We start from the raw sequence: 24,885 nt of genomic DNA on the forward strand, positions 1-24,885 counted from the left end.
TAACTTCTCAGGCCTCACTTTTTCTCATCTGTAAAATGAGGGTGATAATAGTACCAACCTCACGCTATGAAACCAGATTTTCTATACACAGTCACTTTGCTGGATGCTGGTGTGTGGCAAGGGCTGTGTAAATGTTGGCTCATTTCCATTACAACTTCTGTATTATTCACTGCCCTTTTAGAGGAAACCAGGGTTTAGAAACGTGCCCCAGATCACTGCCCCTACATGGCAGATCCTCTCTGTCTCATTGCCTTGCACATGAGGGGTGAATGTCAGAGATGAGGCTGGGTGGGGAGGTGGGCAGGGAAGGCAAGGCCAGATCTAAAAGAGCCTTCATGGCTCCTGCTCAGGATGTTGAATTTTATCATAAGGGCAGTTTATGTAAGACCATGAGGTCGAGAGTGACAAGATCAGGCCTGCATTTTAGAAAGATTATTCTGGCAACAATATGAAGAGCGCTTTAGAGAAGGGGATGATGAAGCTGAAAGCCCAGTTAGGAAGCTGTTGCAGTGGTCCAGGAGAGAATGGTGAAGACAGCACTAAGGCAGTAACAATGGGCTGGAAGGAAAATGGGACATGTAGGTAAAGAGAGGAGTCCCTGGGAGCGCACATGGTTAAGCACTTGACTACTAACCGAAAGGTTGGTGGTTCAGACCCACCCAGAGACATCTTGAAAGACATGCCTGGCAATCTACTTCTGAAAGATCACAGCCTTGAAAAGTCTATGGAACAGTTCTACTGTGCACACACTGGGTCACTATGAGTCAGAATCGACTCCACCGCAACTAACAACAACGAGTAAAGAGAGGGGTGCTGGAGGGAAAGGGAGGGAAAGCGTTCAAGCTGCTCCAGGGTATTAGCTTTATTGACTAGGTAGACGGTGGCACCATGAACCAAGATGGGGAATCTCAGAGGAGGGGACTTTGAGCATGGTAATCTTGGGGTGTGTCTCAGTCATCTAGTGCTGCTATAACAGAAATACCACAAGTGGATGGCTTTAACAAAGAGAAATTTGTCCTCTCACAGTCAAGTAGGCTACATGTTCAAATTCAGGGCATCATCTCCAGGGGAAGGCTTTCTTTCTCTGTCCGCTCTGGAGGAAGGTCCTTGTCATCAACCTCTTGGTCTGGGAGCATCCCAGCGCAGGAACCTCAGGTCCAAAGGATGCGTTCTGCTCCCGGCACTGCTTTCTTGGTGGTATGAGGTTCCCAACTCTCTGCTCACTTCCCTTTCCTTTTATCTCTCGAGAGATAGAAGGTGATGCAGGCTACACCACAGGGAAACTCCCTTTATATTGCATCAGAGATATGACCTGGTAAGGGTATTATAATCCCACCCTAATCCTTTTTAACATAAATTACAATCACAAAAAGGACAACCACGGAATACTGGGAATCATGGTTAATACACACATTTTGGGGGAGACATAATTCAATCCATGACAGGGTGCCTGTGAGACATCTGGGGGAAATCTCTCCGTGGCATTTGGACATACAGATCTAAAGGTCAAGAGAAAAGTCTTAGCTGGAGCTTTCAATTTGGAATTGAAGATGTGGATGTGAACAAGATCATTGGGTTGGTCCATCCACAAGTGTTTATTGAACACCATGAATCAGGGGCTCTTCTCCTCACAGAGACAAAGAGGCGAAAAAGCCATACTTTCAGGGGAGTTGCACTTGGTGGGGAGGGGCATTAACAAGGAACAAATAAATGGAGAATATAATTTCAGTTATTGTCAAATGCTAGAAAGGTAATGTTGCTGGTAAGTTACAAAGTGGATGGCAAGTGAAATAACCTTTCTATAGAAACATTCTTTTAAAATAAACTTTACAGTTAAGCAAGCTAGTTATGGTAATAAGATAAAGAGGATTTATTTCACCATAGGAGGAAGCCATGACATTCTAACAATAGAAGAGAAAAAGACAGTTTCCAAAGACTGGGAAAAGCTTTAAAAACAGATAAGCATTTAAAAGGGAAGTTAATTCAGTAAGAGGAAGAAGTAAAAATGGGTAGATAGTTAGAGTTGGGGGAACAGGCAAATTCAGAAATCCTAAAGTTAATAAAGGAGACAAATATATGGACATTTAAAGATATTTTGTCACTTTCTTCATAGAAACATATTACACACAATTATTTGTGCCACAGATACTCAGTGAGTGCCTGTGTGCCAGGTGAGGGGGATACGGCACTGCGCAGCACAGAGGTGGGGGGACATGGTGGCACAGGGAGCACTCGACCCATGCAGAAAAAAAAAAAAAAATGAAGACAGGCATAAATGAATGACCCCACCAATATGGAAGGAAGAAAGTGGGAGGTGTAGGCTAAAAGAGAATACACAAAGGCCCTAATTTAGTTTGAGGGGTCACCACCTAGCACATCCAGACCTGTTCCTAAATGACCTACGAAGTTAAGCAACATCAGGTATGGTGTTTAGAAAGTGAGATTTCGCTGTTATAAGTTAGCAAAACAGTCTTAGCAGCCAGAAAAAGGGGGTAGGTGCCTAGAGGAGATGAGCTTATTCCTGGTAGACAATGAAGAAAGGGGTGGAAGAGTCACATGTTCATCTCACCGTGGAGTTCTTGGATGTGTAATTGCTGGAGATGAAGCAAAAGGTAGCCCTGATGTTACCGAGGGCGAAGCCAGTACCACACAGCAAATACGGAGAATGCTATTTCCTCCTTGGCTTTTGGGATCTTTATTTTCCCAGTAGAATGAGAGGACCACTGGAGTCCTTGGGAAGAAACAGTTGTGGGAATATAGTGGAATCATGACTGAGGAGATACAACGAGGAAGAGAGACCTCTTGCTTGTGTTGGCGATACATTTCATGTTGCCTCCTGCTAAAATCCTATTTTTTTTAATCCTATTGGTTTTAATAACACTCCCTGGCAGATGGCAGTTTACATGATGTGTGTTTATGAGAGAAAACAGGGCATGATAAGGCTGAACAGAGCCTGGTCAGCCCAGACCCTTGAACCTGCCCCAGACTGACGAAATGAGATGGGGATGGCTGGACAGTGGATGTCTAACCAGCTCTCCAGGGGATATTCCAGCAGGTTGAGTCCACTTCCTGTGGTGTGTGGCCTGAGGTAGAATTCTCAGACCAGCCTGATGATCTGAACGTTCCTGGGCCCTGCCCCAGGCCCACTGAATAAAATCTCTGGGAATGAAGGTGAGGTGGACACAAGGCCGTGGAATCTCTGCACCATGGAGCCTCGCCAGGTTTGGGAGCCACTGAGCTAATGTTGAAGCTCTGGTGACAGTGGTTAAGAGCTCAGCTGCTAACCAAAAGGTCAGCAGTTTGAATCCACCAGCCACTTCTTGGAAACCCTATGGGGCAGTTCTACTTTGGGCTAATGTAATATTGTTTAAATGCTCTTATTGGACATTCCAGAGTACCTAATTCTTTTTCTCTCTTTCCTTTCTACTAGGCCCTGGGAAATCATGAATTCGACAATGGTGTAGAAGGACTGATGGATCCACTCCTCAAGGGGGTCAAATTTCCAATTCTGAGTGCTAACATTAAGGCAGAGGGACCTCTAGCATCTCAAATATCTGGACTCTATTTGCCATATAAAATTCTTAATGTTGGTAGTGAAGTTGTGGGAATTGTTGGCTACACTTCAAGAGAAACCCCTTTTCTCTCAAATCCAGGTATTTTCTCCTTATAAAAGTACTATAAAGCACTCATTCCTTGAAAATAGATGCACTAAATCAGAGCTTGGCATTATTTTTTAGGGACTGTAGATAAAAGTTGGAATAATGTGTGATACTGGGTAAAGGGTATACTTAAGAAGACATTGATAAAATCAGTCTAGTGGGTTCCATGTAGTTTTAAGTTGCTTCTTATAGACTTTTGCTCTTCTGTTCAATGAGCATCTTTGTACACATAAACATTATCTCTCTCTCTTTTTTTTTTTTTCATTTCCGTTGTCCTGCATCTTAAATTGGAACTGAAAGCCATTCACATCCAACGTTAAGCAGCAGTGGAGGGTGAGAGTCACATATCTGCCTTTCTTCCTGTGGAGCCAGAAGCCCAGAGCTAGGGCCTTACTTCAATTAAGTAGCTTCCCTTATCTTCCATTTTCTAGTACAAACATTATGTGCTCTGGTTAATGCTCCTTTTTCCCTTCCATTATTTATCTCCTGTTGTTTTAATCACTTCGTTAGATCTTAAAATCTTTCTAGGAAATACGTATATACTCTTAAATGGTTTTAAGATGTGTATGTCATTTTATATAGAGCTTTTTTGTACATATATACATATGTGTGTTATGTGGCGCAGTGATTAAGCAAACCAAAGGTCGGCTGTTCAAACCCACCAGCCGTTCTTGGGGGAGAAGACCTGTTGATCAGCTCCCATAAAGATTACAGTCTTGAAAACCTTATGGGGCAGTTCAACTCTTGTCACATTAGGTAACTATGAGTCGGAATCAACTCGATGGCACCCAACAACTATATTAAGATATATATAATCTTTCAGGGAACATTTTTGAGCAACTATTATTGAAATAATTTTACTGGAACACTTGGGCAGTGAGAATAAAAATGAGGTTTCTCTAAATTATCCAAATTAATTTTCTTTTCATATTTGAAGAAAAAAGAGAAGGTAGGAGCTAGCATTACCCAGAAACAAGGGTTTTCATTAAGAATGAACAAATAAAGGATGTATGATTATTTAAAAGTTGGAAAATTAGTGTATTTGTTATTGTTGTTGTTAAAAAATAGGGTTAGGCCACTGGAAATCACAACAAAAAAGGTCATCTGTTGAAAAAGGAGCCAAGGAGGGAGGCAGGGCTGGAGTAAGGCCTTTCCCCTCTCCACTGTGTGGGTGGGGATTGACAGTACCTGAGGTGGCAAGTAGACATCTGCCGCATGGGTGATCATGCCTTTGTAAACTGTGTGACACAGCTGTTATTATGGGGCAGAGGGTGGTTGTGGGCACCCAGGAGTTGCTGGCTTTTGAAATGTTCTGGAAGTACTTTTCTGACTAAAAGGGATGTGATCACACCAGAAGGACCTAACTGGAAAGTCTGAGGCTGGCCTTCTCCAGCCTGTCCAGCTTGACTGTGGCCCTTGTCCCTTCTCCTGCGCACAGCAGGGCTCTGGATGATCAAACCTTCCCAGGAGCTAACGGGGTGCTTCTTCTTTGGGCTCTTGGAGGCTTATCTGCAAAGGGTGGAAGCACCACCACCCAGCCTCTGCCACCCTTGCCATCTGCTCCCCCAGTGGGTTGGGCTCCCCTGCTCTGAGTCACCAGTGCCCCCAGCTCACACCCTCCCTGAGCATGGCCACACTGGTGTATTGCATTTGTCCCTTACTCTCAGCTTCCCACACTGGCCTGAGCTGCCTGAGGTCAGAGGCTAGGTCTTCCCTCACTGAATGTCTGGAACCTAATATAGAGGCCACCTTACGATCTTTAGGTAAAGATGCCAGTTTGTTGAAAAACTGAATAAATGCTTATTAGCAAATTCAAAAGCTAATACTGTCACCATAATTTATATTTTATTTGCTGTTCTTTTTAGTTCCTTTAAGATCAAATGTGATTGAGTGCTGTAGAAGTAATAAAGTCAGTGATTTGGGAGGGAGCTTGAGGAGGAAGGGGGAGTTGGGTGAAAGGAGGGCTGATTGGCCTGGGATCAGGTAGACTTGGTGGAGAGCATCCTTAGTCCCCTCAAGATGTAAAGCATCTTGAAACAAAGGGCATTCCAGAAGTGAGCCCACAGTCACATGCTAGAATGTAAGCTCGACAAGTGGAGGGACCTTGACTATCTGTGCACAGTACCCAGCATATGGTAAGTCCTCAGTCCATTCTAGTGGAATGAGTTCAGGAGAGCAAGAAGGTGTGGCGGCCACACAGGTTATGAGTAGAGAAAGCTGGAGAGTTGGGTTGGGACTTGAGTGTAGGACCTCCTGAACGTTTCGCTGAAGAGTTGAGGCATGATTTGGAAAGAAGCTTCATCCCTCATTTAATAATTACCAACAATAAGGTAGGAAGTGAGGAAGGTTGTTGGTAGAGAGACATAGAGACTCGACATCAGACTACCCTGTCCCCTGTCTGGGACTCTGAGAGCACCCTCATTAGAGCAACCTCATTAGAGCTGCTCTTGCCAGCAGCTTCCAGGAATCATGGACTGGATTGTGCAGTGACTGATGTGGGGTAGATTGGGAAAGGGTGGGACAAGATTTTTGTGGGGATACCAGCCTCTTCTAAGACAAAGATTTGGCAACCAGAGTACTTCCTACAGATCTCTGGCCCCAAATCCAGCCTAATTGCTTCAGTCCTGGTGGCCTGGGAATCTTTGATTTATTTTAGTTAGGCAATAAAATTCTTGGAACATAACTCCCCTTTTGAAATCCTGAAATTCATCTCAGGGCTTTCCATGTATGTGATACCCAGTCTTTGACATGTTGGGAGAATGCATCCCTTTGTCCTGGGAGGCATTTCTCTGAACTTTTCTATTCTTTCTTGTCAGCCAAACCAAAGCAGAGGATGGTAGCATTATCTGAAAGTCCTGGCATTTCTCATTCATTGATTCTGTTTAGTGCCTGTTTACATACTGGGCACTGTTCCAGGCACCAGGAATACTGGCCCAAAAAATCCCTGCCCATGAGAACTTACATGTTTAGTGAGGGAGTAAATAATAAGTGAGATATTTGGTGTGTCAGAATGTCTCAGGTGCTATGGAGAAAAATTAAGCAGGAGGAGGGAATTGCAAGTGTGGCCATACAACACCCTTTTGTTTTAAAGGGATAGTCAGGGAAAGGCACATAGAAAAGGTGACATGGCACCTAGAGGCAACCAGGGAGCCACATTATTCTTGGTGTTCTCATGGCGACAATGGCAAAGCTGTCACAACTCCTGATTTGTAAATGTTGCCTACAAGTTGCCAAAAACACTGCAGCCCCAACACAAAGCATGTGAGCTTCTAATTTTCAGGCCATCAGTGTGGGGCCTTCCAGGCTATGACGTCAGTTACATTGTTTATCTTTCATGACCAGTGTGCACATGTGAAGTTGACTGATGTTAAAGGCTCCAGAGTTCCCCCAATGAAGCATATATTTTGTTGTTGTTGTTAGTTGCCATTGGGTCAATTCCGACTCATGGCAAGCCCATGTGCGGAGAGTAGAACTGCTCCATAGGTTTTCAAGGCTATGGCCTTTGGGAAGCAGATATCCAGGCCTGTCTTCTGAGACGCCTCTGGGTGGGTTCGAATTGCTTAGCAGTCAAGTGCTTAGCAGCAAGTGCTACCCAGGGCGCTCGAAGCACATATAGAGGCTCCTACACATCACAGTGTAACAAGGGTATGTGTTTTTAACAATCTTATTGGTCTTTGGAGGGGTGAATACTTTTCAACCTAGGGTTCCCAGGCTCCTGAGTATTTGAAAGTTCTTCATGAGAGGACATTAATTTGGGAGGAGGTGTTTTTATTTTAATGATGGTTTTTAGAAATCAGCACAAGGAAGCCTGGATCATCTGGAGGACTCCCCTGTACCAGGCAGAGCCCTGGACACGACGGCAGGGCAGTGTTTCTGTCTGGGTTTGCAGCCACCTCTGTGCCAATAAAAGCCATAAGGTCTCAGGCTTGCTGAGGTTTGGCTACAGAGACAGTGGGAGAAACTGGCCGTCTAGCTGCATGGGGCAGTGCAGTCAGACTCACCTGTCTGTACCAGCAGGGGATGGTTTGTTACCACTAAGTCAAGGAGTAAGCAGATAGTGAAGACCGTTCATACTTCCAGTTCCAGCAATATGTAGATTAGACGCGTATTTAATGCATATTTCAATAATGCCCTAATGTTAACATTATCTTCAAGTGAACAGGACAAAGTTATCAACTGGCATGTTAAAAGTGGCACTCTAGAGGACTTGCTGGCAGAGTTTTGTTAAGTTTGAAGACTGGTGATCCTAAGCTTACAAACAACACCTTATAGTTGCCAATACTGTTCTATACGGTATGTTCGATGCTCAGGCATTTTCTGCACTGGTCTTATGGAAGTCTAAATACAAAAACAGGTTAAAAACAAATCCAGATCTGAAGCCTTATCATTGCTTGAAATTCACTTTAGGCAAAATAATATCATCCACAACATAAAATTAATGCAGCATTAAGTGACTGTAACTCTGATATTGATTTGAATTTTATTTGGTTTTGTAGGGGTTTTGTGCTTAATTTGCAAATATATATTAGTTTAAGTAATTTAAGAGCCTTAGTAAATTAGGGTGTTTATGCTTGGTATGTTAGAATGTATTTAAGCAATATAATAATAAACCCAAAAACCCAGTGCCGTCGAGTCAATTCCGACTCATAGCGACCCTATAGGACAGAGTAGAACTACCCCATAATATAATAATAAATAATGCTAATAAATGTCCATTTTATTTAATTCGTTCTTAGGAAAGAATTTAGTATTTGAAGACGAAATCACTACATTGCAACCTGAAGTAGATAAGCTAAAAACTCTAAATGTGAACAAGATTATTGCACTGGGACACTCTGGCTTTGAAATGGATAAACTCATCGCTCAGAAAGTGAAGGGCGTGGATGTGGTGGTGGGAGGACACTCCAACACGTTTCTTTATACAGGTAATTTTTTTGTTAGGGCTATGTGGCCTGCGACCTCTGCAAAGCTTGCTTTGTCCTTTTTTGCCTTAGTAACTGTTGTTATTTTTACTGCTATTTAATATATGCTGAATGGCAACATGTACAAATCTTACTCAAGAAGACATTACTAAGAATAATTTATTGATTTCATAATTATAAGTAAATTTTACTAATTTTTATATATTATAAATATATGTGGATTTCCTGGGTGGCGCAAATGGTTAAGCATTCAGCTACTAACCAAAAGGTTGGCGATTCAGATCCTCCCAGAGGCACCTTGTAAGAAAGATCTGGCAGTCTACTTCCAAAAGATCACAGCCTTTGAAAACTCTATGGAATGCAGTTCTACTCTGAAACACATGGGGTCATCATGAATCAGAACTGAATTGATGGCAACTGGTTTGGTTTTGTTTTTTCTAAATATGTAGATATAGATACATAGATAAATATTAGGTATAAAGCATATATAAAAAAAGATGGATCAAAGACCTAAACATAAAGACTAAAACGATAAAGAGCATGGAAGAAAAAATAGGGACAATGTTAGGAGCCCTAATACAAGGCATAAACAGAATACAAAACATTACCAAAAATGACGAAGAAAAACCAGATAACTGGGAGCTCCTAAAAATCAAACACCTATGCTCATCTAAAGACTTCACCGAAAGAGTAAAAAGACCACCTACAGACTGGGAAAGAATTTTCAGCTATGACATCTCTAACCAGCGCCTGATCTCTAAAATCTATATGATTCTGTCAAAACTCAACCACAAAAAGACAAACAACCCAATCAAGAAGTGGGCAAAGGATATGAACACGCACTTCACTAAAGAAGATATTCAGGCAGCTAACAGATACATGAGAAAATGCTCTCGATCATTAGCCATTAGAGAAATGCAAATTAAAACTACGATGAGATTCCATCTCACACCAACAAGGCTGGCATTAATCCAAAAAACACAAAATAATAAATGTTGGAGAGGCTGCGGAGGGATTGGAACTCTTATACACTGCTGGTGGGAATGTAAAATGGTACAACCACTTTGGAAATCCATCTGGCGTTATCTTAAACAGTTAGAAATAGAACTACCATACAACCCAGAAATCCCACTCCTTGGAATATACCCTAGAGAAATAAGAGCCTTCACACAAACAGATATGTGCACACCCATGTTTATTGCAGCTCTGTTTACAATAGCAAAAAGCTGGAAGCAACCAAGGTGTCCATCAACGGATGAATGGTTAAATAAGTTGTGGTATATTCACACACTGGAATACTACGCATCGATAAAGAACAGTGACGAATCTGTGAAACATTTCATAACATGGAGGAACCTGGAAGGCATTATGCTGAGTGAAATTAGTCAGAGGCAAAAGGACAAATATTGTATAAGACCACTATTATAAGATCTTGAGAAATAGTATAAACTGAGAAGAACACATACTTTTGTGGTTACGAGGCGGGGAGGGAGGGAGGGAGGGAGAGGGTTTTTTACTGATTAGTTAGTAGATAAGAACTACTTTAGGTGAAGGGAAGGACAATACTCAATACATGGAAGATCAGCTCAACTGGACTGGACCAAAAGCAAAGAAGTTTCTGGGATAAACTGAATGCTTTAAAGGTCAGCGGAGCAAGGCCGGGGGTTTGGGGACCATGGTTTAAGGGGACTTCTAAGTCAATTGGCAAAATAATTCTATTATGAAAACCTTCTGCATCCCACTTTGAAATGTGGCGTCTGGGGTCTTAAATGCTAACAAGTGGCCATCTAAGAAGCATCAATTGGTCTCAACCCACCAGGATCAAAGGAGAATGAAGAACACCAAGGTCACACGATAACTAAGAGCCCAAGAGGCAGAAAGGGCCACATGAACCAGAGACTTACATCATCCTGAGACCAGAAGAACTAGTTGGTGCCCGGCCGCAACCGATGACTGCCCTGACGCGGAGCACAACAGAGAACCCCTGAGGAAGCAGGAGATCAGTGGGATGCAGACCCCAAATTCTCACAAAAAGACCATACTTAATGGTCTGACTGAGACTAGAGGAATTCCGGCAGTCATGGTCCTCAAACCTTCTGTTGGCCCAGGACAGGAACCATTCCCGAAGACAACTCATCAGACATGGAAGGGACTGCACAGTGGGTAGGAGAGAGATGCTGATGAAGAGTGAGCTATTTGTATCAGGTGGACACTTGAGACTGTGTTGGCATCTCCTGTCTGGAGGGGGGTTGGGAGAGTAGAGAGGGTTGGAAGCTGGCAAAATTGTCACAAAAGGAGAGACTAGAAGGGCTGACTCATTAGGGAGAGAGCAAGTGGGAGTATGGAGTAAGGTGTATATAAACTTATATGTAGCAGACTGACTTAATTTGTAAACGTTCACTTGAAGCTCAATAAAAATTAAAAAAAAAAAAAAAGAAAAAGATTACTAAGTCCGAACCAAAATTCAACATAAATAGGCTATTTCAAAAAACAACATGTCATAAGATTTTTTAAGCATAAACAAAGTAACGTACATAGGTGTTTACAGCTCACGATGACAAAATTTGATTTGTAGGTTGCACAGATAGCACAAGAAGCCAGATAACTCTGGGTTCAAGTCCTGACTCTACTGTACACTAGGACCACTAAGTGTCCTAGAAGCCACTTAGCCCCTGGAATTAGCAAGCTCTTGCATGCGCATGCGTGCCCTAGTGCCTGAGCACATACTGCATGCACGTTCCTCCCTTCTTCTCCCTCTCCCTCACTTCCTCCCTCCCTCTCTGTCTCCTCCCTCCCTCTCTGTCTCCTCCCTTCTCTCTCCCTTCCTTCATTCCTCCCTCCCTCTGTTGAAATATTTCACAAGGTGGAGCTGGCTTTCACTGAAGGAAATAATGCCAATGTTTATATGTGCTAATTCTCTTCCTTAGCAAGTAATTTGCCTTTTTGTACACCCAGGCTAAAGAATAATTTCAAACTCAGTTCCACCGTTAGTGGGTTTTGAAATCAATTTAGTAGGTTATGATGACCAGTAGGTTTTTTTTTTTTAAAAACAGAGTAGTCTGAAATAGAACAGGGACCTACATTACTCATGTTGTTGTTAGTTGCTGTCTAGTCAATTCTGACTCATGGCAACCTCACTGCTCATAAAAAGAGAAAATCATTGCTCATAGGAAAGATAAATATTGTTTCATGGAAAGAAAAAATCTAAAGTAGAGAGGACAGCTCTGGGCACACAGCAGGCAATATATAAGTGTGATGGGGATGATGATGGTGTATACTGAACAGTGAAGTGAACTTTCTTAGTGCTTGTAACGTTGCAGTCAAACTTCTGAGAGCCACTTGAGTAACTCTAGGATCATTAAATGGACGGAGGGGCCCCTTACTCAAGACCCAGAAAAAATTCCATTGGAGCAGGGCATTGTGAACAGCACTGGTAAGACTCTGGAGCCCAACTGGCTTTACCACTAACTAGCAGTGAGATCCTGGGCAAGTGACTTACCCTGTGTATGCCTGATGCCCTCGGCTGTAGAACGAGGGTGGTAACAATAGTACATACTACAAAGGCTCCTTGTGACTTAATATATGTAATGAATGGTTGTAGGTAAAGTGCCTCAAAACAAGGTCCTGTACTTTAGCTGTTCTTAGTCCACTTGTGTCTCAGCTCTGTGGATAAGACCTGTGAAAAACCCTTCCCCACAGGCTTTTCTTAGCTTTTTTTCTGAGGCAGTGTCAGAACCCTAGGACATGGTGGGAGCTAGATATCTCTCTCACCCTCTCATTCTTGAGAGTAGTGGTTTCAAACCTTTTTCACTATGATTCATAGTGAGAAAGACATTGTGCACCAGGTGCCACACGCACATACATACACACACAAACACGCACAACTGAAAGAAAACTTTTACAAAGTACCTGGATTACACCGTGCTTTTTCTGCTCCCAGTGTAATTATAGATAAGACAGACCTGATGAACCTGACATTTCTTCACGTTGCTGCAGGTGGCACAGTCTGACTGGAGGATGCATCCCTGCTTCGTTACAAGTGAGGGAGGCCGAGACTTTGTTGTTGTTTGCAGTATGGTTCATCTCTCCATTAATTTTCACCCTTATAGTTTAGTTAATCTTGTCCTTTTAGAGCACAAATAAGGTCTTATTATTTACCTCATGCACAGGACAGGGAAATACTCTCCAAGGAAGCGCATTTCCTTTGGGCATTAGATAAGGACTGCTGGATGTCTGTGTACTAACTGAGCCGAGAGAATCAGCCCAGGGGCAGACTTATGGCTGGTAGCTTCAAAGATGATGGCCCTTCATTTTCTTCAGTGTGGCTACCCAAGGGACTACTTGTCCCAGTGGTCATTCACTCTTTGGGTCCTTTCCATCAACTTGTAGCCATGCCCCGGTCCTAGCACCAGCCTCCTTTAGGGAGCAAAGCCAGAAACTTCTGGGTGGTGATTTTTGTAGCCACATAACACTGGTCAATGTAAGCTCCATCTCAAGAAATTGCCTTCCGGGATGAAGTAGGTCTACCCAAAACCAAAATCTAAAAAGAATGACTATGAAACACAGTCCACACTGAATTATACACGTAAAAATTGTTGAATTGCTAACAGTTTTGTGTATATATATGTGTATATATCTATATATATCACAATTTTAAAACAAAAAGCACAGTCCAGTTCATTTGACAGGAAAGTTGGTGGCCAACTATTGATAATCATAAGCCCAACATACCTCAAGGTACAAATCTCATCTTCGGAACTGAAGTTTTTGTTTCTTTTATTTTGCCGCTTGATGGTCTTGTGCAGAGGGTCTCATTTCTGTGACTGACTGGAGAGCGGCATGGGGTTATGGAAAGGGCTTTGGTCTCTGACAGACCCAGGTTCCTCCCTGACCGTCAGACCTTGGGTAAGGTATTTAAACTCTCTGTGCTTCAACTTTCTTACCTTAAAAAAATGGTTATAGTGATACACCTACCTTGTAAAGTTCTCCTGGGGACTAAGGTATTGTATGAATGGAACTGGGACCTAAAACATAAAAAAAAAAACATAGTAGGTCCAAAATAAATACTCAGTTCTCTGATATCCCGCAGTATAGGAAAATGCATATGATATAAGATTAAATGAAAAGGGGATGGACACAAAATATTTTCTTTAAAACTTCATAAAAACATATTATCCAGGCTGTAATTACCTGAGAGTCACAAATCCTCAAGCCAACTTATGGGATGACTCCTTCCTTTAATAAATAAAATGGATCTTTATTACATAAAACTTGGGAAACACTGGGGTTCTTCTCACCCTCTGCCCCCCAGAACTGATAATTCCCTGGAGTCCTATATTTTTCTAGTCACCTTGCTCCTACTTTTTGCTTCTGTTGAATTCGCAGCCTCTTCTAGTCTTGCCTTTTTCAAAGCATTCCATGTATATTCTCCATACATAATACACCGAAGTATGGAAAAGTGACCTCCTTTCTTGATCCCCACAAATTTTGCCCATACAAGGCAGTTTTCTTTGAAGTTTGCCTGTCAGCACAGGGGAGCCGGCCACAGCACAGCCCAGCCCAAACTGCAAGCTAGAATGAAACCCTGTCTTCACAGCCCTTGGCCATCCCCACCACAGGGAATTTCTCACAGGTTGTCTTTCTCCCTCAGTGGATGCCTTCTCCCGCTTTGGTGTTCTTTACTCTTATCTCCACCCCTTTTCTCCAAGGCTGCCTGTGAACCTCAATATTTCGCCCATTATTTTTATGCAAAACAATTAAGCACTCTCTCTTTCTGCATCCACCTACCTGGTCCTTGTCAGGGAGCAGATCTTCCCCAATAGTTGTGCCTTACCTCACTTTTGAGGTGGGGAGAAGGATGGGGGCGTCACAACCAGCATTACAATAAGACAGCACTCCTCATTTTCCTGTTGGATGCTTGTCCTTTCACAGTGTTTTGCTAAACAGAAAGTAGTCTTCTCGATAAAATGTATTCTGCACCAATTTCCTTTTCCTTGCTATGCATACAGGTATATCTTTTTTAAATTCACAGAAATTATAATGGCCATTGAGTTGCTGCGTGGTACAAACAGTTAACAAGCTTGGCTGCTAACTGAAAGGTTGGAGGTTTGAGGCCACCCATAGGGACCTGGGAAGAAAGCCCTGGCAATCTATTTCCAAAAAATCAGACTTTTGAAAACCTTATGGAGCACAAGTCTACTCTGACACTCATGAGGTCACCATGAGTCAGAATTGACTTGACAGCAACTGGTTATATTGTCATTGGCAAAGGGCAGGAGGATTATGGATTTTTTTTTTTCTTCTCCATTGTCCAAGTACTCTGTAATGTTTTACTTTTATAATAAACTTTTCAAAAGCCTCTGTAAACCTTTACAAACTTAACCATTATCGTTAATGTGAACAATTATAAATCTTTTTGTCAAATAAAAAAAGAAGATATACTTTTTTAGAGAAAATAAGAATTTAACTGGGGAAGGTGTTCCCAGAGTGCCATCTCTAGCAGGCAATGCTGAGTGTCTGTACTCATCGAGCAGTCTTAATGGCTGATTCCCACAAGAAACCATTCATTCCAGTCATGCTAGTCAGCAATGGAATATGGACTACAGGTTTTAAATAAGCTTATTTAAGAGAACATGGAGATCATTAGGAATGGAAGACCAGCCGTGGTTCCAAATCATGACAGAATATTTTTGGAAGTTCTCTAAGAGATTAGCAGTCGTGAATCCGAAACTGTACGTGTTGCTAGGCCTGGGGGAAATGTATAAACTGAGAGCAAGTGAACTGAGTGGAACATAGCCGGGGTGCTTTGGTCAAGCCACCCAATTCTTTATTTCTTATCTTTTAAAGGTAGGAAGATACACTGGTCATGCATGAATTTAGTTCAGATTCTCAAGTTTAGTATCTCTGGTTTATGTAATTTACGGTCCCATTTACCTCCTTTTAAGGTAAAGAAATACAGTTATTACTACCCAAAAGAGCATCGTTAGTAAACAGAGCTACATAATGGTCATGTTAAGGTGAAAATCAGTCTCAATATACCTCTGTCTCTCCCTTTCTTTCTATTCTTCCTCTTCTTTCCCTTGCCTTCCTCCCATTTTCCTCGTACTCTGCCTTTTCATAGGCTGCAGTGATAGAACCAGAGGATGGCTGTCTTGATTTTTTTTTTCATTTATTGTATAGACACCTGTTCCAAAATGTAAAAAGTGAGTGGGAAATCTGGTATCTGAAAAGATATTGAACCATGGGAATGGCCAGATTCTTTTTGAAGCTAAGAGGGTGACAGAAAGCTGGAAGAATGTTACCTTTCCCTGCTCTGTCTCCATTGAGCAACCTCTCCTGGCCTTATAAAGATGAAGCAAAGAAAATAGGCCCAGCCCTGCTGGACAGTGGAGATCCAAAAGCTGGGCACCCGTTGGAGTTCTGTAAATATTTGTTGAATGAGCAAATGAATGTGAACCTATTCCCATCCTACAGGTTTTCCCCAGCCAGTCAGGCTTGAATACAGACAGCCAGGGATGGATTTCATGAGGGTCTTGAGCCTGCTCTTGGTATTACTTAAAGGCTCTTAATCTCTTTTAGGCTTCGCAATTGTCACAGAATTGCCAAGAGCAAGAATGTGAGCAGTAAGTAGAAGTATGTACAAAACAGTGACAGAGTCTGAGCATGGATAGTATGACATGGCCCTTTGACTTCCCTGATGGAGACGTGATCAAGGGGTGAAACATGCTTTGGTACAGAGAGGGCTGAAGAGACAGTGAATTGCCCTCAGGTTACTGAACACCTCTTGACTAGGCTGTGATGAGGGAAAGCACCCCCCTCCCTTTAAATGCCTGGAGCGCATTCTATACTACAGGTAGCAGAAGTGCCTGACTGGCCTTTCCTCTTCAGAAGCGCCCCAGAGGACATCTAGGCCAGTGATTTCCACACTGTGCTGTGAAGAGCTCCTTGTGGCAGGGACTAAGGGCTAGGCTCCAGCCCTCAACCCCAGCTTCAACCAAACAACTTGGCTTTCATGCTTTATGGCTTCCATTGCATGACAAATTTCATTTGTACAAAAGATGCTCATAGCTTAAAAAAAAAGAAAGAAAACCACCGTTAACCAGATCTCTTCTTTTGCAAATTTAGAAGATAAATGTAGGCCCCACCACACAGGCTAAATGTCTTTCTGAAGGTCACAAAACCAGATTAAAACTGACTAACCAAAAACCATTCTCTAGACTTCCAAATCCCTGCCGAGATTTCACTTCACTGGCTCCCACTGAGCTCCATTAGTTGGATACATTGAATTGAGGCAAATTGGGGGGTTGGGGGGGTTGGCGCAGAGGCAATGTTTGCCTCATACGCATGGGTTCCACCTCAGAGGAAGCATAAAAATCTTGTATGGTCTACTATGGAAAAGTGTTTGCTAAGCTAGTGAAATCTATTCAGTCAACAAACATTTATTGAGCACCTACAACTATGCTGGGCAAACCGTAGAGACACAGCATCTGCTGCCCTCATAGAACTTACTATCTTGAAATGGATATTGACCATGACCAGATTTTTTTTACAGTATAAATATGCACGTAAATAAATAATTATATAAATAAATAACGACAAAGCCTGTTAGAAGGGAGAAGTATAAGATGCTATGAAAACAGAATAGAAGAATCTGACCAAATCTAAGGAGTTATCAGTGAATGTTCCCCAGAGGAACTGACATTTGGTTAAGATCAGAAGGACACCCAGAAATCAACTTGGTAAATAATAAGAACCAGTTGGTATTGAGTAGATTCTGACTCATGGTGACCTATGTGTGTTAGAGTACAATTGTGCTGCACAGGGTTTTCAATGGTTGATTTTTTCTGTAGTAGATCACTAGACCTATCTTTTGAGGCACCACTGGGTGGAATCAAACCATCAACCTTTAGGCTAGCAGCTGAGTGTGTTAACCACCCAGGGACTCTATAGTTAATCTTTACTGAGCACTTACCTCAAGTCAGGCTTCATTTGTTAAAATTCTCACAACAAACCATAGTCTCGGGGGACATCTAGATCAACTGGCATAACAATCCATAAAGACAAGTCTATGTCTGTTTTGGTGAGTAGTGACTTGACTGGGGTCTTAAAAGCTTGCAAGTGGCCATCAAAGATACAACTATTAGTCTCTCCCGGTCTGGAGCAAGGAAGAGTGAAGAAAACTGAAGACTGGAGGAAACAATTAGTCCAAAGGACTAACGGACCACAGCCTCCTCTAGCCTGAGACCAGAAGAGCTAGATGGTGCCCAGTTACCACTACCAACGGCTCTGATCAGAATCACAATAGAGGGTCCCAGACAGAGTTGGAGAAGAGTGTAGAACAAAATTCAAATTCACACACACAAAAAGAAAAGACCAGACTTACTGGTCTGATAGAGACTGGTGGAACCCCCAAGACTATGGCCCATAGGTACCCTTCAAACTTGGAACTGAACCCATTCCGGAGATCATCTTTTAGCCAAACAATAGGCAGGCCTATAGAGCAAGCAATAACACCAGTGAGGAATGAGCTCCTCAGAACATTAAAATATATGAGACCAAAAGGGTAGCATTTGCTGAAAACCAAAGTTCAGAAGGCAGGAAGGGGCAGGAAAGCTGGGTGAGTGGAAATGGGGAACCCAGGGTAGAAGTGGAGACAGTGCTGACACATTGAAGGGATTGCAACCAATGTTACAAAGAAATCTGTGTATAAATTTTTGATTGGGAACATATGCTTTGTAAACTTTGACCCAAAACATAATAAAATATTAAAAAAACAAGTTCTCCCAACAACCCTGTAAGATAGGTATTATTATTTTCTCTCCTTCATAGATAAATAAACTGAAGCAGAAAGATGTAAATAACTCACATGTAGGCCTTTGACTCCAAAATTTTTTTATCGGTATGCCAGATGGGTGTGGTCTGGGAATGGAAAGAGGCTAAGATTGCTGAAGTGCAGGGTGGGTGTTCTAGATGGAGCTGGTGAGGAAAGAAAGGGCCAGATTGTGTAGGTCTCATAGGCTATGATATTCATGTTAAACATTTCTTTTTTTCTAAGGAAATAATTTAAAACCCAGAGTAACATAATCATATTTACGTTTACAAAGATCACTCAGGCTGCCAAGTGGAGACTGGATTAGAAACAGGCCTGAAAAGGCCAGTTAGGAGGCTCTTGTAGAAACCCAGAGGCAAGATAGTGGCGCCCAAGACTGTGGCCATGGCTGAGGAGATACAGAGAAGCAGACAAATAAAAGCAGCATCTGGTGAGATCAAGCACTTCCAAGCAATTCCAAAGAGAGACGCAAGTCCCCTATAAGCAGTGATTTGAAATACGCTAATTATCAATTTGAAGAACAAATCCATCTTAGAAGAAATACAACCAGTATGCTCCCTAGAAGCAGGCACGGTGAGACTTCGACTAGCTTACTTTAGACATATCATCGGGAAAGACCAATCACATTTACAAAGCAAATGTTTCCCAGTCAACATCCTGTTTGGTAGAGTTAGTGAAAACTAAAAAAACCTTCAATGAGATGGATTGACACATAGCGCCAACAATGGAGTCAAACATACCAACGATCATGCAGATGCCTCAGAACTGGGCAGCGTTTCTTTCTGTTATACATAAGGTCACTACGAGTCAGAACCGACTAGAAGGCAGCTAACAAAAACAGCTAATTACCAATTATTTTTACTCAGTCATTTTAGTAAAGGCCCCAGTTCAGAAGCTCTTAAGCCAGTCCCATATACATTAAAACCATAGCATGAACAGCTTTAAAATATTCTAGAATTCAACCAGCTGAAAACCACTTCAAAGGCCTGCTCCCTAGCACCTCTGTTGCCACGTGGTCTGTCCTCTTGGCCTCTTCTAGCCACTGGGAGGGCAGTTGCCCATGCCCACATTTGTGACCACCTTATTCTAAGGACTGCTGCGGCCAGAGCTCCCAGGCAAGGGGCTGTTAGGTCCCTCAGGTGTCCGCACTGTGCTGGGAAATGCCCTGTTCACTAACTCTGCATACCAGTCCACAACTCCACGGCTTCTCTGGTTTTGTGTCCTGGATTGTGTATATGACAGATGACTGGAATAGCGTTCTGGTAAATGATTTCTTCTTGCTGAGATGACAAGTTGAGTTTCTAAAGCAGATGTGTGGGTCTGTGTGAAGGGAATATTTTGGTCATGAGCATCTTTGGCTGGGTAGTGTGGAAAATGTGAAGCCCTGGATTGCTTCCTCTGCTGGTGGTTTTCTGGGGTTGTGAGCTATGGGGAGCGGGAAGCGCAGCCTGCAGGAGGCAGTGATTAGTCAAACCAGACCTGCCATTGCATCAGCCACATCAAAAGGATCCTCCTTGTTCCTGATGTAGTTTGTTAAGATGCAGATAACTCACGTTTTGTTTCAGAAAAGGAGAAAGTTAGTACGACCACATCGAAAGTGAATCCAGGACGCTGGGATTGCTAGCTCCTGTCTGCAGAATGCTGGTTGATCTGATGAGGCGTTTGACCAAATCAACATGTTCCTAAATTCTACATTCTTTTTAAATGCGGATATTTCTATGGAAGGCAGAATAACATGGGCTAAAAAAAAAAAAAAAAAAGATCAGGCTTCCCGTTCTCTTAGGTTTCCAGGAATCTCCAGGCTTCTGCATCTAATTAGCATTTCTTCCACCTGGATTGCGGGTGGCGGGGGGCGGGGGGCAGGAGTTGTTCTGCGCCATCTTGTGGACATCTGCAGAACTGCACCTTCCCAAGCAGCTGGGCTCAGGAGAAACCACCCTCCCAAACCTCCCCAGCTGAGAGGGTGGGAGGGGGCTGTCACATACCCTAGTCCCCTGAAGTAAACACCATGCTCCAGACTTGCCCAAAGGAGGACGGGCCCAAACGAAAGGAGGATGATTGGAGTGTTAACCTTCCCCGCTACTCTGCAGTGCATCAGATCATCTCTGTCACGGTCAGCATCCGGAGGGTGTTCCGGAGGCAGCACAGCTCACACTGCAAATGCAGACAGGATAACCCTCTCACTGGATCTCAAGGGGGGCACTCTTTGTAAAAAGTAAATTTACCAGAATGTTTTCTTTTTTCTCCCAGAGGGAACAAGAGAATGATAAATAAATTAAGGCTGTCAGCAGCTATTTTCTGCTTGTGAAGTGCTGGTATTTACAGCACTTTGGCCCTGTGGTTATTGAACTGGACAGGGAAAGAGAGCTGCTCTTGATATAGGAGCATGGCAGGAATGGGTTCTTTTTAACATTTCACCCCGGCTCATCTTAGGTGAAGAAAGAAGCGGAGAAAGAGCTTGTGGCACAAAGGTGCACATGCTGGGTTTGCGTAAGTGGAAGCTGGCAACCAGCTGTTGGTAAGTGGCGGTTGGCAGCTAGCTGTTGCAGGCATTATGAGGTCAGCACATGATGGGCTATGTGGTGTAGTGGAGTGAACATAAGCTCTAGTGCCACACAGCTTTTCAGTCTGGTCTCTATCACATACCAGCCGGGTGACCTCGGTTGTATTGCCTATGACAATCAGCCTTCTCATCTGTAAAGTGGGGAGAAGACCTGCCTCTTGGGATGGGTGGAGAATTAAATGAAATATAGCCCAGGGCCTGGTCTCTGGCACACTCTCACAACTGGTGTGTATTCCCAGGGCCCTCTGTAAACGTCTAATAGGAAGGACTGTCATGGGTGGGCTGAGGGAGTGGGTCAAGGGCACCTGGCCCATGGTCTCTGATTCACAATAGCCCACGCTATGCCACTGTCTCTGTGAAGGTAAGATATAAACCCCAGTGTGTCCGAAGGAGGGGTGCAGACATGGGTTATTTTATTAAAGAACTTAAATGTGCCAAGGGGTTAGAGGCCAGAATCCCATGCTCCCTGCGTGGCCAGGCTCCCAGCCCTCATCCAGGCACACGTCTAAGGACAGTGACAGGCCACCCATCCTTAGGGTGATAAGTGGGTCCCAGCTCTCCCCAGGGGCCCTCACTGAGGTAGAGGTCGGCAAAACCTGACTTGTGTGAGGGCTGCCTGGGGCGGGTCATGTGACCCTCCTGATAACAGGTGCAAAGTACATGAGACAAAGTTTCACCATACTTCTAAGGATCATCTGGCTGGACTTCTTCCAAGACAGATTTGTTGTTCTTCTGGCAGTCCATGTAATATTCAATATTCTTTACCAACAGTATAATTCAAAGGCATCAATTCTTCTCTGATCTTCCTTGTTCATTGTCCAGCTTTTGCATACCTATGAAGTGATTGAAAATACCATGGCTTGGGTCAGGTGCATCTTAGTCCTCAAAGTAACATCTTTGCTGTTAACACCTTAAAGAGGTCTTTTGCCAAAGATATGCCCAATGTAATACGTCGTTTGATTTTCTGACTGCTGCCTCCATGGGTGTTGATTGTGGATCCAAGTAAAATGAAATCCTTGACAATTTCCATATTTTCTAATCCTCTCAACAACACTGTGCGATAGGAATTGTTATTTCACCCATTTTACAGATAAGAAAACTGAGGTACAGTGAAATGAAGTGGGCTGGCTAAACCACCCTGCTAGTAAAAATGGAGCCCAGGTCAGGACGGAGGTAGGATAATCTTAGCAGTCTTGCATCTTTGTGTCCCCACAGCACCAAGCACAGTGCCCTGTACTTAGCAAGAGCTTAGTAAATGCCTGCTGTGTTGAGAGTGGAAGGATTTGTGTGCCAAAAGGGGACTGGGAAATTAACAAATGTCTGGGCAGCGCTCTGAAAGACCAGCTATGTAGAGCAGCAGCTGGCAAACCATCAATTTAAATTTCACAGTCATCTGGCCAGTGGCCTGCTGGCCTGCAGCCCGTGCATACAAAGGCAGACTTGATCAGCTTTGGCTCTTTTATTTCAGGCACTCCACCTTCCAAAGAGGTGCCTGCTGGGAAGTACCCATTCATAGTCACTTCCGATGATGGCCGGCAGGTTCCTGTGGTCCAGGCCTATGCTTTTGGAAAATACCTGGGCTATTTGAAGGTTGAGTTTGATGAAAAAGGAAATGTCATCACTTCACATGGAAATCCCATTCTTCTAAACAGTAGCATTCCTGAAGGTATGTGGAATTTAGGGAACTGTTCCACCAATCCAAAACTTAGGTGGCTGGATTTTTTCCCTTTTTTTTTTTTTTTTTAATGTTTCAGGAAAAGGCTATAAAACTTCTGAAGAACTTCTCCTGTCACTTGCGCTTACCCTCTTCGTGGACACAGAGACTGAAAACATACCCAGAGGCCAAAAATCCCCGTTTGCTTCTCGAGACATCGCAGCATCAGACACTGTGTGTCTCTGCTGCTTCTTCCTTTTACAAACTTCTTCAAGCATGGGGCAGCCACTCAGCCCATGTCTGGAGGAGAGCTGGTTATCAAAGCCCAGGGATTCAAACTGGGCAGAACCAGGCTCAAATCCTGGTCCCACCACTTAAGAGCAGTGTGCCTTGGACACGTTGCCCAGTCTCTATGGGTCTCTGTTTATCAAATGAAGTTGGACTATCAGTGTCTATCACACTTTTTTGTCTGGGTCGCTGACTAAAAACTTCATTTCATGTCGTCCATTTTCATATGGTATGCATGAACACACTTCTACCCTTCTCTCTGTACCTGCTCCATGATCAGATCTGGGAAGAATGAGCACAACACAGGCCTCTCAATAGCTGGAGGGGAGGGGGCTGGGACAGCACAGACCAGCAGAACATCAGCAGAACCTCAGCAGGCAGGCCCTGTACACCTGCCACTGGGCCTTTCATAGGCCCCACCACCACAGCACTGCTGTCCCAGTGGCTGTCCTACAGATGTTCTGAGGTGATGTTAGGATATAGAGGTTCCTAAGGGAATTTGAAGGCAAACCCAAAACGTGCACATATATGGTAAATGTGTACCCACAGCAAGTAAGCTAGGTGGTATTCGATTCCTTCTACAGAATTTAGCCCAGTGTGATATCTGCTTTAACTGCAGGCTTTTTTTTTTTCCCACCTAGATCCAAGCATAAAAGCAGCCATTAACAAATGGAGGATAAAATTAGATAATTATTCTACCCAGGAATTGGGAAAAACAATTGTCTATTTGGATGGCTCCACTCAGTCGTGCCGTTTTAGGGAATGCAACATGGGCAATTTGATTTGTGATGCTATGGTAAGTCATCCTCAGGAACAGGCCTGTGCCCAGCGAGGAAGGGGAGGAGGCAGGAAGGACACAAGGAGGAAAGAACTGATAGTTATAGAATTGGTGATTCTTAGTGCCTTGGGAAGGTACCTGAGCTAGTTCAGGTGATCCTCATTCTATTGCTTTACAAGAACTGAAGCTTTTATCCTGAGGGTGTTGGTCTGGAATGTCTAGATTTCAGATGTTGCTTTCGTTTTGTAAGATGATCAGAGCACACAGACAAACTCTGCTACTCTGATCCTAACGTAGACATAATAGCTAAAACACATCTGCTTGAGCCTAACTTGGCAAGATTGTTTTTCACCAGTTTGCCCACTGGCTCCAGAAAACCTAGGCTTAGTGTGACTGGAATCTCCTTTACAAGCATAGAAATACAACATGCAGTTATAATGACGAAAATAAATCCTGTGGCTGAGCAGTATCACCCACAAAAAGCGCCCTTCTGTTTGTATGGGCAGATCAGCCATGGTAGCCCCTGGCGGGTGATGCTGTGCCCAGGTCTGCAAGGTCGGACTCACCAGTTCCACTTGCTCAAAGCCCAGGGATTTGTTTTGTCAGTGCCCAGCACGGTGCCTGAAATACAGGCCATGCTCAGTCATAGTGATCATGCTTTCCAAGGTGAGAACAGTGCCTACTTCTCAGCATGGTGCGGTCAGTGTGAGAGAAGTAGCTAAAGAGAATTCGGTATGTAAAGGTATAGAGTAGGTCTGGAAGGAAACACCCAGGCTCTTCACAGGGCTTGCCTCTCTTCAAGTGTAAGAGAACTTTTGCTTTTTGCTCTTTTTTTTTTTTTTTTTTGTGAGAATGTATTCATATATTTCTTGTAATTAAACATATTTTTGTAAAAATTTTGTAAAAGTGAGAATGAACCCCGGAAGGCTGTCTCTGTGCTTCCAAAATCGGCAGCTTGGGAATTGACTGGGGGGCCAAACATGGAATCCAGGGTTCTCGTTGACACAATGTCTGGAGTAGAACAGGCTTTAGGTCCTGCCCTGAGCTGCAAGCATGGAGTACAGCCTGCCCTGGGGACCCTATGGAGGAGCAGTGCTGACTGGACACCAAGGCTCCACCATAACAGGACATTTCCCTAAGACTCGATGGCCTGAGTGTACAGGGGTCTTAGGAAAAAGGGGCTAAAAGATGC

General features: G+C 43.4%; 1 protein-coding gene across 1 annotated transcript in view; it reads left to right on the forward strand.

Moving 5' to 3' along the window:
• The window catches only part of NT5E (5'-nucleotidase ecto), a 46,459-nt gene that overhangs the window by 13,674 nt on the left and 7,900 nt on the right, over window positions 1-24,885 (forward strand). Inside the window, exons 2-5 of the mRNA XM_064288785.1 lie at window positions 3,431-3,653; window positions 8,396-8,584; window positions 22,442-22,639; window positions 23,557-23,711. Of these exons, the coding sequence (XP_064144855.1) occupies window positions 3,431-3,653; window positions 8,396-8,584; window positions 22,442-22,639; window positions 23,557-23,711 (765 nt within the window). The remainder of the gene's footprint in view (window positions 1-3,430; window positions 3,654-8,395; window positions 8,585-22,441; window positions 22,640-23,556; window positions 23,712-24,885) is intronic.

Source organism: Loxodonta africana, chromosome 1 (genome assembly GCF_030014295.1).
Source record: "Loxodonta africana isolate mLoxAfr1 chromosome 1, mLoxAfr1.hap2, whole genome shotgun sequence".
NCBI classification, from domain to species: domain Eukaryota; kingdom Metazoa; phylum Chordata; class Mammalia; order Proboscidea; family Elephantidae; genus Loxodonta; species Loxodonta africana.